The sequence below is a fragment of the Siniperca chuatsi genome, linkage group LG9, assembly GCF_020085105.1.
Source record: "Siniperca chuatsi isolate FFG_IHB_CAS linkage group LG9, ASM2008510v1, whole genome shotgun sequence".
NCBI classification, from domain to species: domain Eukaryota; kingdom Metazoa; phylum Chordata; class Actinopteri; order Centrarchiformes; family Sinipercidae; genus Siniperca; species Siniperca chuatsi.
This window is the reverse complement of record NC_058050.1, coordinates 18,417,092-18,433,153: the sequence shown is the minus strand read 5'-3', so window position 1 is coordinate 18,433,153 and position 16,062 is coordinate 18,417,092. Positions and strand designations below refer to the sequence as shown.

General features: G+C 39.2%; 1 protein-coding gene across 1 annotated transcript in view; it reads right to left on the bottom strand.

Annotated features, from left to right (window-relative positions):
- The window catches only part of LOC122881867 (transcription factor E2F3-like), a 14,327-nt gene extending 95 nt beyond the window's left edge, over nucleotides 1-14,232 (bottom strand). The window contains exons 1-8 of the mRNA XM_044208559.1: nucleotides 13,656-14,232; nucleotides 11,308-11,428; nucleotides 9,561-9,691; nucleotides 9,148-9,236; nucleotides 7,767-7,925; nucleotides 7,168-7,282; nucleotides 6,131-6,272; nucleotides 1-4,372 (exon numbers count right to left, since the gene is read on the bottom strand). The exon at nucleotides 1-4,372 is cut by the window's left edge and continues 95 nt beyond it. Coding sequence (XP_044064494.1) covers nucleotides 4,077-4,372; nucleotides 6,131-6,272; nucleotides 7,168-7,282; nucleotides 7,767-7,925; nucleotides 9,148-9,236; nucleotides 9,561-9,691; nucleotides 11,308-11,428; nucleotides 13,656-13,937 — 1,335 coding nt within the window. The 5' untranslated portion in view covers nucleotides 13,938-14,232 and the 3' untranslated portion in view covers nucleotides 1-4,076. The remainder of the gene's footprint in view (nucleotides 4,373-6,130; nucleotides 6,273-7,167; nucleotides 7,283-7,766; nucleotides 7,926-9,147; nucleotides 9,237-9,560; nucleotides 9,692-11,307; nucleotides 11,429-13,655) is intronic.
- Nucleotides 14,233-16,062: the final 1,830 nt, after the last annotated feature.

Genomic DNA, 16,062 nt, shown 5'->3' with positions numbered 1-16,062 from the left:
CAAATTCCTCATTTAACAGATGTTAAAGAAACTTATATAAATGAGTAACACCAAAAATCATCACATTAGTTTACCTTGAACAGCACACTGATACTTTCACCCATGTTCAAATTGAAAAAAAAGAAAAAAGTAATGGATATTACAGCTCTTTTTTCTGTAATTAGTCGAAATAGGCAGCAATATAATTTTACAGTAAATTCTTTCGTATCAAATTGTTAACTTTTCCCATAACCTTCACAGAATATTTACGGATCAGTATGTTGTATTTGGTAACAGCTTAAGAATAACCATAGGAAAATAGCAGGAAAAACAGTGCTTTGTCAGTCTTGACAATAGTTAACACCACATTTAGCCTAATGATAACTTTCTGTAAGGTCTAATCACACATCAGAATCAAACATTAGAAATAAAGGAGCTGTACTTTTAAGTCACCCATAATACATTTTCAGTGTCACTGGCAATGACACTAGCTTTAGCGGTGCATTAAAATCTTTCACACTCCATTAGAAACCCATGGAAAGTACAATCTTTCCAAAAATCATGTTTCCATCATGTAAAAGTGAATAAAATATTGTGACCAGATTCTGGTCGCTTGAAACAGATGGAGGAAAATGTAATTATGTAAATGATCTTAGAAAATAGCACAACTGTGGTTAGCGAACCAAATGGGGAAAAATATTGAGCTTGACTTTTCCATAAATACATATGAAATGATGACATTTCTGTGCATTTAAGTCAAATTTCATTCACTTATGATAGCAACACTAATTAAGCAAAGTTATGCTGACTAAGAAACCGTTTTGGGTTTTGATTTTGCAAATTTAAAATGCTGTTTCAACAGGCTTCAATACTCTCCATCAAAGTGAAATTGGCAAAAATGCAAAAAAAAACAAAAAAAAAAACAAACAAACCCAAAAGTGTCACAGACTCCTTCTCATCATTCCAAAAATAAAACGACACACAGTGTCACAGAAGCAAAGCCCCCTACACACTTCAGCAGAGGACACAAGTCACTGATCCTGGTTCAGTGGTGTATATAGACATAGCAATGTCTCCTAATGACCAATAAAGGGCAGTCGGGTTAACTGTGAATGAATGACTGCATGCATGCATTATTAAATGTGTACTACTTTTTGGGTCTAAGATGCTCTACATTTTACCAAAAACAAAAAAAAACACTGACAAAAGAACAAAATAACTTATGAAAAATATCGAAACAACAAAACCACAACAATATTGCAATACATTTGTCTGCTTTTACCCATCAAATGTGCACCCCAATATTAAGATGCAACAGCATGAGACTGGTTTAAGAGCAAAGGCATACTCATTGTTATATCAGGGTATGAGGGGAATCTCGCACACATCAAAAGAGAAAAGTGCGATGTAATATCCAACATCACATCGAAATAATATAAGGGCAATTTCTATGACAAAAGGGAATTCAAAGACTCATACACACAATGGCATTTACCTCTATGCCCTATTACTATCATCCAACATGAAGTGGGAGGTAGCCTACAGTACCTTGTGCATTGAAAATTTTAGAAAACTGTACATAATTTTACACATGGCAGGCTTACTCTTTAGCAAGCTTGATCTTTGACATAACTCACACATGCTGCACACGCAATTACTCAAGCGCACATCAATCAGGTCTGGGAAAAGTTAACACTAACAGCAGCAATATTACCTGCAGCCACAGGTTTCTCTAGATTAAAAGCCAAGGTTTCAGACAAGATGTTTGCGTTTCGTTATCATCAGGGATGTAATCAAACAGAAAAAGCTATTAGAAGTGAACAAGAATGGTGTTCCAAATACCTAGAGAGAAAAATAAAATCACATCCCTACAGATCTTAGTTCACAAAGTCCTCTAGCTGGCTTTCCTTGACACTGTTTGAAGATTCAGTGGCCCCAGACAACACATGACAAGATTACCAGGAACACAGCTTGATTACACTGAATTTGCTCCAATTACAAAAACAGGTCTATTTGTCTTTTTTTCTTCCATTTTCTCATTTTTTTTAAAACATCCTGGAGGGAAAAAGCCCTTCATTACATGCTGAAGCCCAAATTAGTGGCAATCTGGCCCCTTGTTGCTTAGGTGACCGTGATATCATTACTTATTTCTATAGTATTAAAATCCACTAAAATTCAACTCTTATTAAACCTAAAAAAAAAACAAAAAAACAAATACGCGCCTAACCTGTCTCCTACACTGTCTACTCAGTACACACTCATCCCACACTGAGTAGGCAGAGTGCATTGATAAGTGGTTCAAAGTCCATTTTTTTTCTGATTAGCTCAAACCACAGTGTAATTTCACAGCGCACAGTCTAAGTGTGGAGGCATTAGGGGAAGTTTGGTTATGGCAGCTTCTGCTGATGAAGATGGAGGAGATAGGCAAAAAGCAGCAAGAAAGTGAAAGTCTGGGTCCTGAATTCACAAAGTATCCATAAGAGTATGAGTTGATATTCAAGTTTGCACATCATGTGTGCTATCAGGCCATATTTATACACATACATCAGGTGTTTTCGCTTAACCCCACATTGCCCAGATATGGCGGCTTTTTTGTGCTGTTAGCACATGGGCCATGAAAGGTTAAACATCAGAATATTTGCTCCCATGTTGAACATTTTTGTATTAATTAAGCTGTAAATTTCTAGTAAGTGTACAAAATATGAGGTTTCCCACTTAATCAGTAAACAACTGGCTGATCAGGTGAACAGGTAACAAAGGTCCCTTATTAACTTCACCTACTAAATCCATTTTAAATATGGAGTTTATAGCATGAGAGAGAAACAAATTGTGTGCAAGGGGGTCAAATTAATTACTAGACATGAGGCATACTGTAAATATTTTGTACACGTGTACATCTGTATTTAAGAGCATTTCGACTACACACTCTTATTATTTTCATTGCCATTTTACAGTTTTGTTAAAATTGGATAATTATGTCATGTGCACTCCAAAACAGTATACGAACTTCCATGCAGCTCTCAATACATCTAAATAGTGCTTAAATGTACAAAATACTCACACTCTTACTAACTTTATGATTATAAGGCCAAATAGCACAATAGGTAACCTGACAAGTGTCTGAGCAGGCACAGCCTGCCTAACTGTAAGATAACTGTAGTCATGAATGTGGTGCACCAAAATTGCCCTCTTTATATTCATTTTAATTTCTAAAATTTTCTACATTTGAACACAAAATTCCACAGTCAGCCACATAACAGTCAGCAGTATGAGCCTTCAATCACAGATCATTGGTAATAGTATGCAATCATTAAGAATTCTTCAGAATCTCCTCAGCCCCCACAGCATTTGGCATTAACACATCTTAAACTCTAGGACATGTCTAAGAGTAGGTTACCTGGATGAATTTGGACACCTGACATGAAAATGCATCACTGGGAATACACAGATCAATCTTATCCTTTCCTTGCCAAAACAGAGATTTATGGGCCCGTCAAATCCTCATATTTACAGCATCCTTCAACACAGGAAATGCAGTTTTCCTCTTCGCTCTTTTTGGGAATTCTACTGATGGCTTTGGGTGATCATATCTATGTATCTCAGGTGCATTTACATATGGATTTTATGCTAAACCTCACCCATGATGTGTGTTAATGCCAGGTGGTGTGGAGGTGTTTTCCTTCAAGCTGTTGTCTTTGTTTGTCTCTCTGCACAATGAAGTGAATCTTGCATCACACAGATAGGTGGATATCCTTCCCCACCCCATTTATACTTAACCAAACAGATGGCAAAGGATTTCAGATGTCCCCCAATGCCCAGCTACACTGGAGGCCTTACATAGCCTGAGACAAAGAGTAATGGATACCTCTTCACACTGACCAGTCGTGTCTTTGTGTGAAATCATGCAAGACCATTTATCTCTCACACCATGAAAGAACATGGCATTTAGTCCCACTGGGACTGAAAAAGCCCTCAATATTTCCTTTCCATCTATTTAGAATTGGCTTCCACTAACTACAGTCAGTCACAGGCATCAAAAACCCTCACTGATTCTCCATCTCTCCCGTGCACCTAATCTCAATTTCTATTACCTCATGCTAACTGCACAGGAGATCATCCAGGCCAAGAGAGGGCATTTTATCAAAGTCACAGGCATCAAACAAGTCGCTGATTCCCTGGTCATCTCCCAAACCTAAAAGGTAGTCGTCTTGGTCCAGAAGAGGAGGCCCAATGTTTAAGAAAGGACCCAGGGATGAAGGGATCTGGTCTTCTGTCTGTTGGAGAAGACTGGTGTAAGGGGACGAGATGGGGGAGAGAGTAGTGACGGACACAGCTGCCAAAGAGGAAGGTGGAGCCAGGGAGGGGCTGGGAGAAGTGGTGGTGCAGCTGGGATCTGTGAAAGAAATTGGGAGTCACCCAGTTATTATCTCTACATAGCCAAGGCATCCTAACCAGATCTTATAGGCCAAAAGAGGAGACCAAATTTCAAATCTGATCAAATCATGAATCCTACTGACTTTGTCGCTCCCCAGGCTTTTCATCTAGCACCACAGGCAGGTAAAATTGTCCACATGTCCAAAGTCTTATGTTGTCCATGACAAGATACAGTACATCATATAGTAATGACTAAACTATCAGTCTCAGCTGTACGTCAAGCTTAATGTTAACATGCCAACTGTAAGCGTGTTAATGCTATATGCCTCAAAGGACCCTGTGCTGAACATAGAAAACACTCCTCAATAAAGTCAATAAAACCCCTTTATGTAAAACCTGCTGCACACCTATAGTATATCACAGAAGTGAGTACAACCCTCACATTTTTGTCAATATTTTATTATATCTTTTCATGTGACAACACTGAAGAAATGACACTTTGCTACAATGTAAAGTAGTGAGTGTACAGCTTGTATAACAATGTAAATTTGCAGTCCTCTCAAAATAACTCAATACAGCCATTAATGTCTAAACCACTGGCCACAAAAGTGAGTACACCCCTAAGTGAAAATGTCCAAATTGGGCCCAATTAGCCATTTTCTCTCCCCGGTGTCATGTGACTCATTAGTATTACAAGGCCTCAGGTGTGAATGGGGAGCAGGTGTGATAAAATTGGTGTTATTGCTCTGGCTCTCATAATGGTCATTGGAAGTTCAACATGGCACCTCATGGCAAAGAACTCTCTGAGGATCTGAAAAAAACAAAAAAACAATTGTTGCTCTACGTAAAGATGGCGTAGGCTATAAGAAGATTGCCAAGATCCTGAAACTGAGCTGCAGCACGGTGGCCAAGACCATACAGCGGTTTAACAGGACAGGTTCCACTCAGAACAGGCCTTGCCATGGTCGACCAAAGAAGTTGAGTGCACATGCTCAGCGTCATATCCAGAGGTTGTGCTTGGGAAATAGACGTATGAGTGCTGCCAGCATTGCTGCAGAGGTTAAAGGGGTGGGGGGGTCAGCCTGTCAGTGCTCAGACCATACGCTACACACTGCATCAAATTGGTCTGCATGGCTGTCGTCCCAGAAGGAAGCCTCTTCTAAACATGATGCACAAGAAAGCCCGCAAACAGTTTGCTGAAGACAAGCAGACTAAGGACATGGATTACTGAAACCATGTCCTGTGGTCTGAGGAGACCACGATAAACTTATTTGGTTCAGATGTTGTCAAGCATGTGTGGTGGCAACCAGGTGAGGAGTACAAAGAAGTGTGTCTTGTCGAGCATCTGTGGGGCATCCTCAAACGGAAGATGGAGGAGCGCAAGGTCTCTAACATCCACCAGCTCAGTGATGTCATCATGGAGGAGTGGAAGAGGACTCCAGTGGCAACCTGTAAAGCTCTGGTGAACTCCATGCCCAAGAGGGTAAAGGCAGTGCTGGAAAATTATGGTGGCCACACAAAATATTGACACTATGGGCCCAATTTGGACATTTAAACTTAGGGGTGTGCTCACTTTTGTGGCCAGCGGTTTAGACATTAAGGGCTGTGTTGAGTTATTTTGAGGGGACTCAAAAGTGTTTGTACACTCCCTACTTTACATTGTAACAAAGTGTCATTTCTTCAGTGTTGTCACATGAAAAGATATAATCAAATATTTACAAAAATGTGAGGGGTGTACTCACTTCTGTGAGATACCATATGTCTATCTGAAACAAACCTTGAAGGACTTTAAGGAAAGGAGAGTTCCCATTGATGTCCATGTTGCCATTTTTTACAGGACTCCTCGGGTCATTCTCCTCATCTGGGCACAGCAGTACTTCTATAGGACCTTTAGTGCTGGTCAGGTGGATGGACAAACTCTGGAAAAAGGAAAAAATGAGTTCAAATAATTTTTTTTTTTAAATAACTTAGAGGACTGCCATGATTAGAAAGATGGACAGACTCCACTGAAAAGATTTTTCCTCTCCCTCAACTTGTAAATGTTCTACCAGTGTATATACACCAAAGGTATTGGGGTCTGTGCATGTAATGGTGTACCCAATAAACTGGTAACTTAGGGCAAATTGATGCTGTATGTTTTGCTATAGAACTTGAGACTGTTTTAGTCACTGAGATGTCATCCCCAAATTCCTTGTAAACGTATCCGCAACACCAACTCCAGAAGGGTCACCTAAACTAGCTGCAACCTCCCTCCACAGCTGGTGCATTGATGTCAGAAGAAATGCTGTGTCCGTTTACCAGGTGGCTGGACAGATTAGCAGTGTCCTTGCTTTGTTTAGCAGTACTTCACTGCAACTTTTCAAAGTTTGCACACTGCAAAGGCTTTGTGAAGCTGTCAGTTTTTCATTTAGAATCAAAAATGCTGCATTTAGAGAAATGCAATTGTTCAGCATCTTGCATAGAGTCAGAAAGAATTTGATATAAATATGTGCATCCAACACAGAGTTAGGCCTGGGACAAGTTAGTCTGCTTAGTATAAAGACTGAAAGCAGGGAGAGGCAATTGCCTGACTTTGATATAACCCCATTCAGACAGGATTATTATTCCAGATTAGCATGCCTCAGACCTATCGCAACACTTGATTATTCATTCCAATATTCTCTGGGTACGATCAGAAGTGAATTTCCTCAAATGTCCAACTGTTTCTTTAAGGGAAATATAAGTCATAGGTCGGATGACAAGTGAGCCAGAAGCAGTTTCATCAGGACAATAATCACAGTTACAGCCTGTGTGTTTTTGTGCTTGTACACATACCTCATCAGGGTCTGGTACTTCTAGTTTGGTGTCTGTGGGCGCTTTGACAACAATAACAGTCTGGTCCCTGAGGTTTCCCAGCTGTTTGATGTCTTGGTACGTTACATAGGCATATGTGGAGACAAAGGGGTTAAAGTAATAACACTACAATGTCGGTACCTGTTAATACTAAACATACTAAAACTAAACAAACCTCAAAACTGGTCAAATGATTGCATGCATCTACACATGCTGTTGTTGTAAGATAGATGAGTTACTTAACATTTTAGGCACCATAATGTAAAACAAAAATCTGCTTTATGTGGCATATGTGTAACAGATAAATGGTCATAACGAGTGTTCTCTAAAGACAGAGTTGGAAAATGATGCCTTGCACATCTGCTTAGGATCTGGCATGTTTTTAAAATGATTTTGCTATTTAAAAAAAAAAATCTCAGTTTAGTAGGTCACTGAGCATGCGTACAAACATTTTTATACCACCATCAATTTGCCAATGTTTACCTGCAGAACGCAGTTACAGGAAGTTTTAAGACTAAAGTACGGTAGCCAAGAATCATTTTAACATTGGGATGACATGTCAACTAACAACAAAAGGATATTTCTGGTTGCTTGGCAACTCGCTCATGTGTCTCATATCGAGGCTGCATCTCTGGATGAGTTGTTCAAGTCTCTGCTCTTCTTCTCCCAGTGCAGAAACCTCCGCTGTCAGTCTCTGTCTCTGGCTCAGTGCTCCCTCTACCTCCAACAGACTACAGCCCCTGTGGAAAGTTAATTTAAACAGATTTAGTACTGGCTCAGGCTAATCGCTTGCCCCTATATTACTGCCCCTTACTCATGGTATCAAATATTTGGTACAATGGCTTCAACAGCGAAAAAAGTGTCTAATCTTAGTTTTCTTTAATTGCCTTTTTGGTGGAGTTGGTATACCACAGATTTAGTTTCAATATGCAGAGGATAGTGATTTAAATATGGGATTTTACTTTAAAACTGTATTTTCAACAGGCAGAAATAATCCTAGTTTGCCCATTGTAAACTACAAATATAAAGGCACAAGCAGACTACAAATCACAACATTGAAGGTCATGAGTACTGAAAATTATTTGATACAAGATTAGCACAATGATTTGTTTGTGGACATTTCCAAGTAAAGTGACTGATATGAATGAATCAAAGGGAAAATCAACACTGGGCCTTAACTAAAAGAAAACAGAGATACAGTACTATATCCTCACAAACACAACAAAAAAAATATCCAAAGCTCATTAGTTTCACTGAATGCATTCATAGGGCAAAAGTGGTGCTATTCCTAACTACATGTGCCCTTAGTGATTGCTGAACAAATGAGGGTATAATTAAATTGGTATATATAGTGTAGCAGTCAGGTATCCTCATACTTTGATGTGGCAACAGTTTGCATGCAGCCACCTGCCTTCCTGTGTTCTACAGGCCAAGGAACGCTCTATATCAGTTTGTATGTCGAAACTATTCATATGACTTTAAAAAGCTTCTAACTGCAAAACAATTAGATAACTTCTCACAAGTTATTGATTTTGTGACATAAACTTGTCAAATGATTTAATATTTGTACATCAATTTGATCAAACTGATTATTTTTCAATTTTTTTGTCTGAGGATTCAGCTTGTAGATATAAAAGCACAAAGTTATGCAAGAGAGGAGGAGAAAGAAACTGAGCTGGGCACAAATAGGCCAGGATATGATTAGGACTATGAGAGCTAAGGAAGGAAAGGAAGGTGATACAGTATAAAAAGGAGAAAAGATCGAGGAGGCAGAAACATTTAGGAACCAAGACAAGTGGAAAATGTCACATTATTGATCTCAAATTTCTGCATGATGGGATGAAGTACACAAAGAGTATCAATTTTACTGTGTGCTTGGGTCCACAGGTAAGACGACACATACTCTTAAAAAGATGAAAACCAAGTATTTGAGTGATAGTGTGAGAAAGAATGACCACTTACATCCACTGAATGTTGTTCTTTGATTTCTTCTTGATGAGGTGAATGCCTTCTAGTACATTGGTGATATCATACAGCCTCCTTTTCTGTACCTGAATGTAGGGGATACAGGTCTCATCAGTTAACTGTGTAAATTACCAACCGTAGCAAAAAACAATCCCTAACACCAGTATCCAAAACCTTTTCAATGCTTTTAACACATATTTGTTCAAGATGTCCCCTATACATTTTCTTTTCCCTCTATTTTATTTCTTGGTGCCCATGATTAGTATTTTTCAACAATTTCATCAGCATCACTAACAGGATTTGAAGGAGAAATGCATTAACTATTATTAGATAGGTTTGCATCTACCACCAACACCCCCTTTCTTTTTCTCAGTGTCTGATGAGCCTTTTCAGCTTGGATCTGAAATTACCTGCAAGGTTTCAGCGGCAAGGTTGAGGTCCAAAACGCCGTCAGAAGACTGAGCAAGAAGGTCCACAAACTTCTTTGTTAACAGGCCCAAGGAGGTGTCGTACCGAGTCTTCTCTGGTGGAGACTTGGGTGCTATGGTAGAGGAAAATAAGAGGAACAGAGAAATAAAGGGGAAGGACAGTGTATTTTAGAATTATACTTGATATTGAATTTTTACAAGGAAAGTAAAACACAACACTTCCTTCAACAGTACTTCCTAACAGTTTAGCTTAGTAGCAGGAAGTCCATGTAAATCATGGGTTTGACCATAATGTGAAAAAGTCAACCCAATCACAAGACTCCTTCACTGGTTTCAAAAACCAGCAGCAGAATGGCAGCAGAGGTGTCAGTAGAAGTTAATAATAGGTACAACAGTACAATTTAATCAAATCCAAAAAACCCCACCATGAAATAAATCCTTCCTGGATGACGCTTATCATATTCGATTTGTGTCATGACTATCACAAAGATGTAGATTCAACTTTGGGTTCATTTTGGGAACTGGTGTGGCATTTTCGTACTGGACTACATTTATAGGTTTAACAGCTGAAGCACATTGCAATCCTGGGGGGTTTTCAGTCAGGGAATGTTGGAGGCAAATGACTCAATCAGTCATCATCAGCTGGGAATGTTTGATTTACATGAAGAGGGAATCATATGCAGCACTACAGCTCAAGCAGCGAGTTGAAGTTAACTTGAACTTTGATAATCACCAGCTGGAAACGTTTTACGTAAAGCACAGAGTTAGATATTTACAAGCTGGACTTGTATTTCAATATCAATAGCTCTGAGTTGACAGCATGAGCTCCACTCATCAGAATGTTGGAAGCACAGGGCCACAACATGACACCTGTCTCACCCTCCAACACATCCTGTGGCGGGAATCAACATATATTACACTGCTGCAATGGCCATATATCAATAACACGACAAATGATGTACTGATTCTGTTTTAAGTTCCACTCACATTCTCTTCTTAACCCCAATCATACAATTTGAATTAGCAATTAGGAAGGAAGTACAGTTTTGTATTATGTGAAAATTGTGTGTATGAAGGACACAAAGTGTGTGTGTACATGTGTGCGTTCAGCATTTCAGCTTGTTCAGTGAAATTCAATGGATTACAATTTAAATTGTTATATTTTGTGGTATGACATGACACCACGGAAAGCTTAATTTATTTATTTTTTAGACTTATGACTTTGGCAAATACATGACAAAATTAATTTTAAAACTACTACTATACCAAGAAAATATAAACCACAAGGTATTCTTAAAAATACTAAGGGTTGATGCTACTACTAAGAAGGCTTATACACGAATGTGGATGCTTTGTTTAATGAAAAGGGAAAAAGCAACTTTTAAGATCATTGATTCTTGAATGACTGTTGATTGCAGATTATTCTAACACGTAACCTGTGAAATGACCCTGCTCAAGGGATGTGTTAAACCCTATTCCATTTAAAGTGAGAATTGAGTGGCTTTTTAACGCTTGATGATTTCTAGAGCATCACACTGACTGTCCAATGTGTTAAGCTCAGTGAGAATCTTTTTTTTCCTGATAACTGCGTGAAGTAGCTGCATCAAGGCTGTTCCTGTGTATGAAACTTGATGTGGACAGTACCTCACACAGGACGACCCTGAATCATTGTGCTGTAAAATGTACAAACAGGATGTCAGAGGGCTCCTTATAGCCTTCTGCTTCTTACTTCTGGGTGTCTTTAGCCTTGCCCCATTGGCCGTTGCAGTCCCTCCTCTGCCTCTTGGAGTCCTGGCTGGTTCTGACTGGTACTGGTGGTCAGAATCATCGAGCGCCAACCGCCTTTTTGCCTAGGTGGACAAAAAGATACTGTTAACAGCAGATATAGGCGTTTTGGTCGCTTGGCAGGCATCTCATCTTTAAAGCCACCTCACAAGAAATTATTCGTGATGCTATAAGTTAATATAAATGCAGTAAATAATGAAAAGGTTTATAAATTGATAAAGACAGTGCACTTGCTATGCAAACTCCAGTGTTGTTCCTTTTGAACATTGAATCTGAGAGGACATCATTCTTCTGTTGTCTTTTCCAGTTTGGTTTTAAAAAGAATTTCTGAGGTGGAGCAGTCAGAAAGACACCGTCTCAAAATTGTTCAAGAGACAAGATGTTCTTCATAAAAAATGCCAATGTATCACAGAGAAACTGCCAGTCTAATGATGTGGCACAAAACCAGTGGTTGTGATTTCTTCTTTTCTGAATTCATTAGCAAAGATAAACCCACATAGCTTCAGAGTGAGTCACACCTATGGGTTTGATCACATTGTTGCACAGTAATACCAAAGAAAAACCACCAAGTATACAGAGACACCAGAAAGCCCCATAATTACACTTACAAATATTGCCAGTAGCAGATCCCAATCTACTGTCCAAGAATCATTGTCTGTACATTAATCAAACCCAAATAATGCCTTTTCTGAACAGCTGTCTGGGATCTTATTGTCCGTTTGGATTTAATCCAGCATTTTAACCACCTATGTTCTATTCTTTAGAACGTCAGAGTTATAGGTTGTTTAATGTCAAACCTGTCACAATCAATTTCTTCTGTTGTAGTACTGGTGTAGCTTAACAAAGGTGAGGTATGTTCCTTATCTATAGTTTCAGCAATAGCAGACATTTTAAATGTCTGCCTCATCACCACTGTAGTACTTGACACCATGTCTAAACACATTTAGTGTGTGTTCATCATCCCAGGCCATGTATACTGCAAATGTTGAATTGCCTAACAACCATTTCTGAAAAACTGAATACTTTTTCTAACACATGCCTAAATTGGCATTCTAGTCATCACAGTTACACAGCACGGTGGCTTAGTGAATAGCCTCTTCAACCAGGGAACCCTTAGACTTCTGTGTTGGCAAGAATCCACCCTGTTTTAGTGTCTTTGAGCAACACACCAGTACCAGGGTCTACTGCATTTCCCTCTAAGCCTCTTGTAGAGAATAAGTCAAGTAACCTTCAGGACATAGACTAAGTATTTTAAGCAGTAGTATAGTAAACCTGATCTTTAATACTTTATTTAATTTAGCCCAAGTCTGAGAACGAATAATATGCCCTCTGTTGACAGTCAAAATGTCAGCCATTTTATATCAGTAAGCAGCTCCCCCCCCACCCCCTGCCTGGTCATGGCTACAGCCTGAGATACAGAGGATGGTTTAGTTAATGAAAGATGAATAGCCAGTAACAAACCAACACCCTGAAAACTGCTGAAACTGTTGTGTGTGGTTTATGCAGGTTGAGAATACAGGAAATGTGCAGTCAGCACTAAAGCAACAAACTCGAGTTTCACTTTACTTGGCATGAAAGGCACCATAACGTTCCACTTTATTTACAAAAGAGGGACATAAAACACTTGCAAAATTAAGGTCAAGGCGGACAACGTGTAATGTTGTCCTCTAATAATCATTACTGCTGCTAGCCTTGAAAGCTAACACATTTTCAAGCTTCATCCAAGTTGGCTTGCACGTTCAGAGACGACTGGGAGAAATATCTATCGAGTAGTTTCAAAACTGAAGTGGGGCTTTAGCTACGTATAAGCCCACGTCTTTGCAAGTTTAGCCACTCGTGTCTTGTTAGAAAGCAAATTAGCCAACTAAGAAGCAAGCAGCCAACAATCCTCCCAACCCCCAAATTAAGACACAAACAGCAGCCACTAGGCCACCGCTAACGTTATTCATCTCTTACCAATATTTCCATCTGGCTGCAAGGGTGAAGCGGACTCAAAGCACCATGAAGTTAGCATAGCACGCTATTAGATGACAGGTCTACGTTTCTGTTAATGCAAAACTAACTTATACTCGCTGTCTAGTTCCCAACAGTTATGAAACCACTTAACCAACCCACTTGAGTAACTTAGCTAGCGGTAGTTAGTTAGCCACCTCGCTAGGTTGATTCGTGGGAATGCCCTGGCTAAGCAGCTAACGTTAGCTGCCCGAACAACAAGCTCGGCTAGCCTAGCAAGCTAACATTTTGTCGTAGTTGTAGCAAGCCAAATATGTTCAAACGAGCTGTATAGATTACCGGCGGTCTTCCCAGAGCGGGTCGTTGTCCTGCTCCGTTTGCTGCAGCTTGTTGTGGAGTTGTGTAAATATTGTTTATCTGGGGTTCAGATAAACACACATTGGATGTCTGTGTAACGTTGCAAGGCGGTGGGGTTGTAATTATTTGGATAAACGTAGCGTTGGATTGACCGGGGTTTAAACGATCCGAGAGAGTTGTTAAAATTATATTGTTGTCCAGAGGAGAGCCCCCAACCCCTGCTAAAATCACTTTGTCCGGAGCCGAGGAGATCCCTCTTCTCATCTTGCGTACTCGGGGTAACCCCTTTCTTGTCTCTGTACTTTCAAGCCTGTATGGCTGCTAATCCGCCGCAATAATTACAAAAATAATCACACCCAAGTAAAGATGACAGTCTGATTCATCGACTTTTGTAAAGTATTTTTCCTTAAGAAAGTGCATTTAGGCAGATGCAACGGATTAAAAAGTAGCGCAACTCTCGTTTCCCCCGTCTAGAAATGGCTTCAGGAAACGGCCTGATGAATGAAGGGATACGGTTTACGCGCTCAAGAGCCCTCCCGCGAAACTCAGATTTCCCGGGAAATTTTCAAACGGAATTTACATGCCATACTCTATTGGTCCTTCACAGTAGAGTCCCCACCCATATTACCGCCGTATTGACCAATAACAGCTCAAGATTCAGTGCGCCACGTGTTCATTGGCAGTTGTAAACAGGCGACGTCACCTGTCACGCCTTGCGTGTTCCCTGACAGGACGCTAAGGGGCGCAAGCGACCAATTGTGCTGAAGAGACAGGGTGCAGTGGAAAATTAGGCAACCTACAACAGCACAAAAAACACGATTATGTACTTACTAAACGGGCCAGATCTACTCACCATATAATAATCTTTTTTTATCCTATTTTTTTCTGTACACTTCACATTAGTTTGATAGTATTTGATCTATTTATTATTTTTGTACTGATACAGTAAATTCATGCTACAAGACTTTTGTCTGTTCTAAACAGCAGTAGCAGAGAGAAAATCATTTTGTGATCCTTTATATGTCAGAATGACAAACTCATTGTTGGGCATTAAATTCTGACCTCGTCCAAGGTAATAGGTTGCTGTCATTGCAGCTCAGTTGTTGTACCAGTTGGTAAAACCAGCTGAGTGAAAAGTGATGACAAAACTAAATAGAACTTAAAAAATCTAATAAAATACAAAATGCATCTTCCTCTATTTTCCTCATAAAAGATGGTATCATTTTTATTTTGTTCGGCATCGCAGTATCATGTTTGTGTTTTGTGCATTGTGTTTACTGTTTTTTAAACATTTATTTGTTTTGTGCTTCTTTGTTTCTGGTCAGTGCTTCTGATTTTCAATATAGCTCAAGTACATTGTTGGACTTGAGATATATGGCAAATCTTACCTGTGTACCTCAGCATGATGTTGAAGTAGAACTGAACTCATCATCCAGAAGGACAGTTTAGCCCATGTTGTGTATAATTAAAATATATGTTTTACGTTGCAAGAGTAACCCTGCAGTGACCTGGTCAAACTATAGAGCTGACTCACAGAGGGCCACAAAATACAAAAGCATCTGCTTTTTGGATCATTAAAAGCTGAATATTTGCAAAAATTCTTAATATTTTTTCTAAGATATGTCACTGTCTTTGCATATCTTCCCATATTTGGAAGCTTTCCCAAGTTCATACAACTGACATATCTCACAACAGTATATAAAATAACTGAAATAATTTCCATTTTGGGCAACCACAACATTAAAATGCTGTTCAAACGTTAATGCATATACAACAATAATAATAATACAATAACATATACAGTAATATAATGCTCTGGAAGGGGCCATTCTGCATAACAACTACTTTTGATATTCTAGTATATTTTGCTGATAATACCTCTGTACTTTTAATTAAGTAAGATTTTAAATGAAGGACTTTTAGTTGTAATGATGTGTATTTTATATTTTACAATAGTTCCGAATGGACTGTATACCCTGTAAATAGATTATGAACTCTGGTGGTATTATGACATATGAGACAACCAGTGAGGATGCTTAGGCTCCAACGTGGACCTTCAACCTGAAAGAAACTGAACTGTCCTAATGAAAGATACTAAACCTCTACCAGCATGTTATTCTGACCTCCTACCTCAGCGTTGAGTGGCACAGGAGAGGACAACACCCACTCATGGGAATCTATTAAATGCCACATTAATTGTTTATTATTAGGAAAAACTAACATTCTAAGCTGAATTCATAGCTGCTGCCTCACTTTAAATGTCACCTTTAAAGTGCTCAGTATGTCTCCAAGGAGCCACTGGTAAAACTTGATATTTGGGCATTAATTATGACTCACAGCAACAACCCCACAATAATTAATAGATATATGACTCTCAGCACTGCGAGCC